This window comes from Excalfactoria chinensis, chromosome 2 (assembly GCF_039878825.1).
Source record: "Excalfactoria chinensis isolate bCotChi1 chromosome 2, bCotChi1.hap2, whole genome shotgun sequence".
In the NCBI taxonomy this organism is placed as follows: Eukaryota; Metazoa; Chordata; class Aves; order Galliformes; family Phasianidae; genus Excalfactoria; species Excalfactoria chinensis.
Window position 1 is genome coordinate 43318965 of NC_092826.1, and position 10676 is coordinate 43329640.

General features: G+C 40.0%; 1 protein-coding gene across 3 annotated transcripts in view; it reads left to right on the forward strand.

Annotated features, from left to right (window-relative positions):
• Window positions 1-3442, forward strand: part of SS18 (SS18 subunit of BAF chromatin remodeling complex) — a 39890-nt gene extending 36448 nt beyond the window's left edge. For all 3 annotated transcript variants that reach the window (XM_072329308.1, XM_072329306.1, XM_072329307.1), the window contains one exon: window positions 1725-3442. In XM_072329308.1, coding sequence (XP_072185409.1) covers window positions 1725-1751 — 27 coding nt within the window. In that variant the 3' untranslated portion in view covers window positions 1752-3442. The remainder of the gene's footprint in view (window positions 1-1724) is intronic.
• The last annotated feature ends 7234 nt before the right edge of the window (window positions 3443-10676 follow it).

A 10676-nucleotide genomic window follows, 5' to 3' on the forward strand; every position in this document is an offset into this window, starting at 1 on the left:
TCTGTTTTGTAGTTGAATATGAAATGACAAATCTGAAAGTTGAGGTTCCTAAATCTTTTAATCTCATGCTGAATTGTTTAATTGATTCTCTCACAAACACAAATCTGGTAGTCCTTGAAGCTGTAGAAGCAACTCTGGCATCCAACTAAAGTCCTTCTTACTTGTAGAGCTGTGTGGGGAGATAGGAAACCATTTTTGTGCAGGTTTCCTCTAAAGAGTGGGAAGGAATACGTGAGAAAGAAGTAACCTGAAGATTACCTGCTTCTTTCCTATCTCTTTTCCTATCTCTATTAAAACAAACAATAAAAACCCATCAAAACACTAGGCTGAAGTTGTACTTGAGGAGTCCTGTAAAAATTGTTGAATGAAACTGATTTTATTCCTATAGAACATACTATAAAAATACAATTTTTGCAATATGAAAAGTTCAGAAATGTCGTTGAAACATACAGCATTATTTTCCTTGGCATAAATAAAATTGAGATAGCTAAATATATTTTAAGATCTGGTTGAAATTTTAGTGTTTAAAAAAATGCTGATATGTCAGTAGAATAAGAAATGAATTCTTAAGAACTTGCTTTTGGAGGTGAGATTGACCCCAATTACTTGCATTTCTAATGGAGAACAGCTGGCTCCCTCCATACAGAAACTGAAAAAGACAACGAAGAAGAAATAGGCAAACTCTTGCAATGTTGTTGTGGAGAGATGCAGTTACTTTTCCTGGTTATTTAAAAGATAAACTAAGTATGTACTAAAACAGTAACTCTCATACGTAAAGTGTTAGCTGCGTGAATACTCTTTGGTTATGGCACAGGTAGGTATGCTGTAGTCTTCCAGTTTGTGCAGTCTAAGTTTGACAGGAAAACTCAATTATAGAAGACCTCTTTTCATTTCTGTGCTAGCCATTCTCAGAGGAATTCTGCTGCTTAAGTTCTCCTCTGGCAGCTGTTCAGATTTTTCTCCCTGATTGGTATGTTACAATGGAAAAAACTGATATTGCAACGTAAAAATGAAATTGAAAGTATTGCCACGTTGTGATGGTACTTAACATGAAATAGTGTTGAGACTGCACTTAGTGCAGTATTTGTTTCTGCAAACCTTGAATGCTATGGTGAAGGATCACGGTAGGCTTGTAGCAATGAAGCTTTCACTTCTGCCTTCTCTTCATTATGTGATGCTCTGTGAAAAGAAGTAGAGAGAATAGGCTAATTTTGTCAATTGGATATACGTAATAATTGATTCTCGTAAGATAAGCTTACTAGTTGTGTTCACCAGGATTCCTTGGTTTTTGAGCTACGTGTATCACTCTTCTGTGATTTTGGATGGATGAGTGCTTTTAAGTGTCACTGAAAACAGGTTATATTCCTGAATTACTTGAATTTAGGTGACCTTATATTTTTAAATTAGGTTTTGAAGTCCAGGTGGGCAGTAATTTCTGTCTTTTGTTTTTTGTGGTGTCCTGCAAATTTCACAGCAGTGTATTCAGAGTCATACCATTCTGATCAGGTTTGTTGGCTGGCTTTAAATCGATACCATGTTGTATTAAAACACAAATGATTTTTACTGAGATGAAGCTCTGTACTCATTCAACTCGGCTTGCCATTTGTTGTCATTTGTGTTCAACTTTCAACATATAGTTTGTTTGGAAAATGTTCTGACTTGAGCTTTTAATACAGGGAAATATACCTTGTGGTCTAATTATCTATTTTGAATTTCCTTTTTAGGGTCAATATGGAAATTACCAACAGTGAAAAGTATTCACATTCCGGTAGGCAATATCTATTAGCAGCCATATTGTCTTCTCAACACTGTGGACATCTTCCTGAGATGAAAACCTCCCATTCCATCTAGGCTTTGGAAAAAATCTTGTGGCTGTTTTACAGTATGCGGTCTTCATGGGTTAATTGTTAAAAGACTGTAGGTTCTCAGAAGCTGATTTCACATCTCTACTCTAGATGGCAATATTGGACAGAAAATACGTGACATAGCAATTTGCAGTGAGTTGAGAACTGTATATCAAATAGACTGTTACAGACTGAAAGGTGCGAACAGCTTTGTATGTTTATGAAGGTTATGGGAATTTAATATTTTTTCCACAGATTTTTTTTGTAGGGGGAACGGGATATGCACACTTTTTACAGCAGCAATATTTTGTATATTATGTTTTTCATTGTGGTGAATATGCAAGACAGTACACTACTCGCTGGACAGGATAAAAAAATCTACTGTTAAAATGGGTAGGGTCATGATAAGTGCTTGATTCTGTAAGTCTCAAAATGGTGTACGAGAGAGGTAACAGTGAAAAAAGATGAAGAGCATTGTACATCACTGATAGGTTCATGTACAAAGAATGAGAATCCCAGTTATCTAAATGGGAACATAATTGAGGACGGTATAATATAGTCTTGTGCAAAGATTAATTTTTTAAGCTTTCCAATTTTTCTGAGTGAAGCATTTTTGTAAAAACTATTTCTAACATAGTTTGACAATTTTCTGCAGCATTTTTTGGGTAACAGGATAAATGTTTGGGTTGTATTTCTCAAGTGTTTTGTCGCAGCTTTGCATAAGCGAGCTGTAATCCCTCTTAATAATTGCAATAACAAAGAAAACGACAAGTGTTAATTTTACCTGGCTTAAATATGCAAAGAATTTGAAAAAGAATACGGAGGACAGGACTGTATTGTATAAGTGTATTTTAACCTTTAGTTTATAATTTGTATGTATCAAAATAGCCTAGAAGACTTTGTAAAACCTATCTAAACTTTCCTAACTGGGAATTAATAACTTTAGAGAAGGGGGCATTTTTTGTGCGTGTCAATTTTTCTTATTGGTTAACATGAGACCAAGGGATGTTTTATAACAGAAAAAATAAAAACCTGTTGGTGAGGTCAATGCCAAATTTTGTTTTGAACTGCATTAACGCTTATAGTGTTGCATGCAAGATAGAGGCAGCACCTTGATCAGTAGCATAGTACACAAAAAAATTGGTTTTGGGACTGTCCTGCAACTGTATATCGGATAAATAAATGAATATTCTTTTGTGCAGGAATGTATGCGTTCAGGAATTCCTGGGGAATTTTATAGAAAAGACGAAAGTTACGATTAGCCCAGGAATAAACCCTTATTTTTTTCAATTGGAGATCATGTTGAGTCGGGGAAAAGGGGAAAAAAAAAACAAAAAGATGTTCCTGATATCTCTGACAGTAGAGACAGAAAACAAGGTTTTCATTTTGTTCATCATTCTTTAAGGGAAATGCAGTTTTCTTAGAGTTGGTTGTTATGAAATACACATCAAGGTTTGAACAGTTACAGCATGAGGAGCATTATTATGAATGAAATGCTTGTAGGTTCTGTGCCAATTTTCCACCACTGTGTACTTCGTTGCTATTTAAAACTGTACTCCATCAGTTCTAACGGAAGAATAAATTATTTGTGATTTTAATTTTCTCATTTGTTTCTTTAAATTAGATCCCCATCACTCTGATGTCTCATCTGGAGACTCTGCTGTGAGTTTTTGATTTTATAGAAATCTGGCCAGGATAACCGAGCTGTATTTGCATTCTAGGACTTGATCAAAATTCTCCTGCCATAGCCAAGTTAATTAGAATTAACTGTTCAGTAATCAGCGTGTTGTGTAGGTTGTTTGTTACGAAATTCTTCCTCTGAAAATGAAGGTCCATGAGGCTATAATCAAGATGACTGAATTAGATAAATGAGTTGAGGAGGCAACAATGTGTTGAACCCAACCTGGTGTAGATACGTTATCTCATTTGAAATAAGCTCGACTGACATTAAGAAATAATTTGTCTTGCCAGCCCATCTTCTGTTGTCTTATTCTCCTTTTTAATGGAAACTAAAATTGCAATTTTAATAAGCAGAATTTCCTCCAGGGTTTCCCTCCTAGAGACTACTGCATTTGCAAGGTTTAATTGTTTTATAACAGTCCTGTTTCGTAAAACTTTTTAATTGGTGGTGACAAAAATTACCTTATTCCTCTGATATTATGCCAGCAGAACAACTCAAGAGGAGGTCGCTCCATTCAAAAGTGAGCGTTTCTACCAAAGCTATATATTAAAAAAGAAACAGTTTTCCCTAAACAACAAAAAGCAGGAGTGCACAACGGGAGCGTGGTGACGAAAAACAGCAAGATAACGAGGTTTGTTTTAGTAATTATTATTTATTAAATAAAATCCAACCGATAGCAAACTAATGAAAAAGGTGTTACGTTGGGCATTTTGCATACAGAGTGTAGAAAGTAAGAGCCAAGTGAGAGACTGACAGAGCATTTCTGTGTACAGAAACAGTACAACTGTCCGAAGAGTAAAGAGGAGTGGTTGATGAATTAAATGATCTCTAATCGTCGTAGTGCTGTGATCTTTGCCATCATATTTTTTTTTCGGGTGACTGTATTTCCTTTTCTGCTGGTGTGAATGACTCAGAATAGGGAGAAGTCGGCTCGCGGTTCAAAATGAAATTGACTTTGCAGTGTTCTAACGTAAGGAAGCAAGCATGCTCCTTTGTGAAGCAGCGCAAATAATCTCTCGGCAAACAGTCCTACTTTAGTCTTCCTCAGATTAGTTCAAAATGCTTAAAGTAATTAACTCTAGAGAAAATATTACTGATAAAGGAGTGCAGGGACCTGGTGCAAAAATATTGTATTTCTGCAGTTCTCACTGCAGAGGATGCTGAAACATACTTTCATTTGGTTAAATGAATAAATGGCCAAACGAGGAGCCAATGCTTGAATTTACAAAATGAGGGGAAATTGTTACATCATCAAGTCCAGGTGGAATTCAGCCAGGAGCCCTGAAGAAATTCCATGAGAATAGCTGATGTTCCTACACAGGCAACAGCTGCTGTACTGTAAAATAAAGGTGAAATCCTGTGAAATGAGTCCAAACTCAGCTTGGAGAAGAGGAGGCTCTGGTGAGACCTCATTGTAACCTTCCAATATTTGAAAGAAGTGTATAAATGGGAGGGGGTACGACTGTTTACAAGGGTGGATAGGGATAGGACAAAGGGGAATGGTTTTACACTAAGACAGGGGAGGTTTAACTTAGATATTAGGAGGAAGTTTTTCACTCAGAGGGTGGTGATGCACTGGAACAGGTTGCCCAAGGAGGCTGTGGATGCCCCATCCCTGGAGGCATTCAAGGCCAGGCTGGATGTGGCTCTGGGCAGCCTGGTCTGGTGGTTGGTGACCCTGCACATAACACTGGGGGCTGAAAGCAGATGATCTTTGTGGTCCTTTTCAATCCAGGCCATTCTGTGATTCTATGATTCAAACAACCCTTCTAGGGTGAAAAAATAACTGGGTACGGTAGCGTTAAGTTAAATATATATTTATGTAAAGCATTATACTAAATGATAAATGTTTTTATTTATAAACAGTATACTGGATGTTTGTTTATTAAGAAAAAAAGAATGCGCATGCGCAATGGAGTAAAGAATATGTCTGAAGGTGTCACAGGAAATAGCACAGCTTAAATTGTTCAGCTCTTAAAACTTTGAGGAAATGCAATGGGCTGTTGCAGAACTTATGTCTATGTTTACAAACACAACGCAGTAGGCTTAGGGAGGAATAATGCTGTCTTCATCATATGTAGTTACTCAGCTGGCAGGAGAAATTCTGTGGGTAGTACCAGCCTATCTCAGTTCAGTATACTGCAGTGAGTGTTTTGTACTCAGCATTTTGGAAAACCAGAGCTCTAATAAGCAGTCTTGATTTTTGCAAGGGTGCAGAGAACGTGAAAACGAAAGGCAACACTCTCAAAATCAATACTGAGGAACACAATTGTGTGTGCACAACTGCAGATTCAGTCTACTGTGTTGAGGCTAGGAGTTTAGTAGGATCACAAAGTAAGTATTGTGTAGTTATTTATGTATTAGAGCATGCACAGTTGCATTAGATCAGATGAAACTGTTCATTTGGAAAGAGTGTAGCAAGCTTTATGCAAGAAGCAGCATGCTGGAGTTAAGAAGAAATTTCTCTTGCACCATAAGTGTTGGGAGTGTATTTGGTTTCCTTTTGGTCTTAATTTTCAGAACCATGTTCTGCAAAGCCATGTAGCAGGCATCGCTAGCTATTCAGTTAGATCTAGGATTCAGTTTTGGATCTAGGATGAGAATGACGTTGATAACATACTGATACTTCAGTTAACGTTCACGTTAAGGGACTTTTCAGCTTCTTGTGCTGTGAAGAGGAGCTGGGTGTGCATGAGGGGCTGGGAGGGGACAAAGCCAGCACAGCTGACCCAGTCTGGGCAAAGGATGTCCCAGTCCACATGGCATTGTGGTCAGCAATAAAACTGGGGAGAGCTGCTGGAAGGGAGTGCTGCTCGTCAGGAACTCACTGAGCATCAGTCAGAGGCTGGTGGGAAATTGCTCCGTGCATCATTTGTTTTGTGTGTTCTTAATCATTTTTCAAAGGTAGTTCAGCATGTAGGTGGCTTTGCATTTTACACTTTAGGTTTCAAGTGGGAAGGACTTGAGAATGGAAAGGCAGCTGCTGGAACGGCAGAGCCATTATGTCGATGAATTCTACAAAACACTGCCTTACATTGGCTGGACTTGACACTTTTTCAACAAATGGTATAGGTGGATTGCCGTGTAAATGCTTTTCCATTTTGGTTCGTAATTTTCATTTCATCTAGAAGATAATTTTACACAGCATAAATTCTAATCACCTGCTGCGGTTGGCCTTGCCAGAAGTGCGCTGGCACCTTGACACATCCCCATAGCAGATAGAGAGGCTTTTAGAAAAATGCCATGTGCTGCGGCGTTGTTTTTGTGAAATTAAGTTCTTTCTGTTCAATATCCAAACTGTTTTTTCATCGGACTTCAAGTCAAGTGAGGAATGTTTGTCCAGTAGCCTTCTTTTGCACTTCCCCAGCAATAGCACTTCTCACCCCAGAGCCTTCCCGCTACTTTTCCACAGGGCTACAGTACAAACAACTGCCACTGTTCTCAGAGTTTCTATCTAAATACTTGTTAATGGCCTTACTTGTTAAGATGGCTTCTTGGCAAGTTGGTAAGGTGTCAGTCTCAAAGATTAATGATCCATGTGTCTATTTGTTTTTTGTCTTCTTCCCCCCCGTTTGCAGTAATACCATTTCAGACAGGGCTGGCACTTACCTGACTCCACCTATCAGTTCCTTCCGAAGGCTGTTTCCAACTGGATAAAATGTTTGCCTTACACACCAAAATACCTTATTTTAAAACATACTCTTGGGGGAGAAGATTTCTGCTTATAGCAAAGCATTCCATTTCTGAAGCCCAGTGAGGGTACCCGTCTGAATGAGACCAAGTTTTTAATGGTTTGATGCTGGTTTCACATTTATCCCCTGCTTTGGTATTCCTGTAGACAGAGAAGAACATAGCAAAAGCCAGGCAACTGTGTGAGTACCTCCCAAATTTTTCTGATGGTAATTGATTGCTTGTAGGACTGTGAATGAATGGATGCCTGGTGGGCACTAGGAAATCTGTAACCACAGCAAATACCTGGTGTGCCGGCTGACGTGCCTAATGGAGCCTGATGTTCATTGGTGCTTGTTATGACTGTTGCTATAATGGCAGCACTGATACTTTATTACAGCAGAATCTTGGTTCTGCCTGTATTATTTGCCCTTCAATTTTGCATAGGTTTGCATTTTCCTGCTCTGGGCAGCATGCAAGGAAAGTAGGAAGGGGTCTTCCATGAGCTGCACTTGGCTGAGGAAGGGGAAAAGAACATGGAGGTGAACAAATGTAACTGCTTATGTGGTTAAAAACATGGCAGAGTTGAGGTCCTTGGGCCATGCCATAGTAGTGATCTGCCATGAGCTGTTGCTGGATGCTGCTGTGGGGTGTCATGCCGGCTCCTGCATCAGCAGCACATGGTTCCAATAACTCATTAACTTGTAGATTGCGCCCAGATTATGCCATTGGTCACACAGACAATTTGTGTATTTAGGTGAAAAATGAGCAGTTCTCTTCTTTGTTTCTCACCATGAAACCATGTCAGTCATCTTTCCCATATTGGGAAGCCATGATACAGCTCTGTTGTTCTCCACGCCTGTCAGGACAGGCAACAGTGTCCAAGGAGGACACCCCACAGCCTCTGGGCAGCCTGTGTCAATGCTCTGTCTCTCACACAGCACAGAAGTGCTTCCTGATATTCAGAGGGAATCTCCTGTGTTCCAGTTGTCCTCATTGCCTCTGGTTCTGGCACTGGGCACCACTGAAAAGTGCCTGGCTTTGTCCTCTCTGCTTCCTCCCTCCAGGTATGTGTGAATATCAGTGAGATACCCCGAGCTTCCTCCATGCTGAACAGCCCCAGCTTTCTCAGCCTCTTCTCACGAGAGGTGTGCCCCAGTCCCATCAATGATTTTAGTGGCCCTTTGTGTGACTTTCTTCTGTATGTCTGTGTCTCTTTGATACCAAGAACACCAGAACTGGACCCAGCTTTCCAGATGTGCCTCACCAGTGCTGAGTAGAGAGCACGGATCACCTCCCTTGATCTGCTGGCAATGCTTTGCCTAATGCAGCCAAGAATACTGTTAGTCTTCCTAGTGACAAAGCACATTGCTGACTCAGATGTCAGTGCCTGGAGACAGAAAGCATTAGGAACTACGGATTACGTATCTAAATGATGAGGAGATAGAGGAGGAACAAGAATGAGGATAGTGAATCAATATGCTTAAAATTCCAAATGCTAGTCTATAAATGCAGTAAAAAGAAGAATAAGCTAGAGGGGAGATTTAGGTTAGATATTAGGAAGACATTCTTTACTCAGAGGTTGGTGAGGCACTGGCACAGAAGCTGTGGTGTCCCATCCCTGGAGGTGTTCAAGGCCAGGTTGGATGGGGCCCTGGGCAGCTGAGCTGCTGGGGGGCAGCCCTGCCCACAGCACAGGCTGGGACTGGGTGGGCTCTGAGATCCCTTCCAACCTAAGTTCTATGATCCTGATTAATTTATAAGGCTTGAATATTAATATATACAGAACTTTTCTCCAGGAAAGACAAGGAAGTAATAAGAAAACTTTTTTTTTGCTAGTGAATTAGGCGGGGTGTCTTCTCTGAGGTACGTAGACAGTAGATCAATTGTGAATTTGTGTCAGTAATAAATGGGAAGAGGGCAAATGCTGTCACTGTGGTCAGTTTACTACAGACTTCAGATCAGACCTGCTTGAGGTGCACGGGGTTGTTCTGTGACTAACCAAGCTGAATCATCTGTGCTGATGGTAATGGGGAATTGTAGCTGTGTAAGCATCTCCTAGGAAGTGGATTCAGCAAAATAAAGGCAGGTTCTTAGCATAGCTTTGATATGGAAGGTTTGGAGAAAGCAGCCAAATGGAAAAGGTCTGTGAAAAAGGTCTGGCCAGTGAAGAGTAGTCATCTCTCAGCATGTGGCCTGAGTAAGAGATCATGAGGTGATATGAGTTCACTGTTAGAAACCGAAGGGGAGAGAGGAGCAAGTAATTTTTTAACAGAGCCAGTGTTGCTTATTTTTACATAGTAGTGTGAGGAAGTAAGTTGATGGTTGAGTTCTCTGGTACCTACTAAACACTAACAACAGGCTTTGCTGAATTGAAGCACTTGTCAAAACCTTTTCTCTCTCCTAGGCGGGTAGATTTGGGACCCTTCCATGAATGTAATGTAATGTAATGACTTGAAACAATCCTGTCAGCATTTGGTGAATTTTGTCAGATTTGGTCAGAATGTATCGTCGAGTTCAGTTTTCCTCAGTAAGCCTAACGAACAGCAAACTTCCTCTAAGAAGACCCCTGTAATCTCAGACGGTGAAAAGGAAACGTGATACAGAAATAAAAGGCTGAAGAAAAAAAGGAGTTCAGGAGAGCTGGCAGGTCATTAAAGAAATTATATGTACTACAGGTAGGAGTGCAAATTGCTCGACCTGGGGGATCGAGTTCTTATCAGTATCTTCCAACAAAAGAGGAAGTGCACCAAAAGGATAAGGATTAAGTTTAAATGTGGGTACCCAGAGAGATGGGTAAATAAGGGAGGGATGCTCCATTACTACACAGAAAGTAAAAGCTGTGGGCAATGTTGCTGCGGTGTATTCAAATTTAGGACATTAATCCCAGACTTTGGTAAAAGCAGTTGCACAAATACCTGATGAGGGACAATTCATTACATACATACATGTTTGCTATACTTGCAGAACATGATTAGATTGCCGCCCCTGTTTTAGGATCAAGGAGCTGGTAATATAATAATGATACCATCCAGATTTGTTATTTTAGTGCCTATACCAGATCAATTCGTGGCAGGAGGAAAGACAGTGGGCACATTAGAGGTAGGTTGTTAGTGGGGATGATTATCCCCAGATGACTACCAGCAAGAGGTGAGCATGGAGAAATGATGGTGGGTGAATATCAGAGGGGAGTAAGATGTATTGATTGTATTTATGAAACACGGTGAGCTGACCACAAGATCCATAATAGTATATTGGCTCATTATTGTACCAAACATATATTAGCTCGAACATAGATTACATCTTTACTTTTAATCCCCTCTGCCGCTGAGGGAACCATGAATTTCCAGAAAAGGACCTGATGGGAAGGGAGTAAACACATGGTCTTGCAGATGAGCTGCCAGCTGCCACATCCCAGTGAAATGGATGTTTTAGAGCCTGGAAACCAGTAAGTGAAGTGCATTATATTCAGATGGACTATT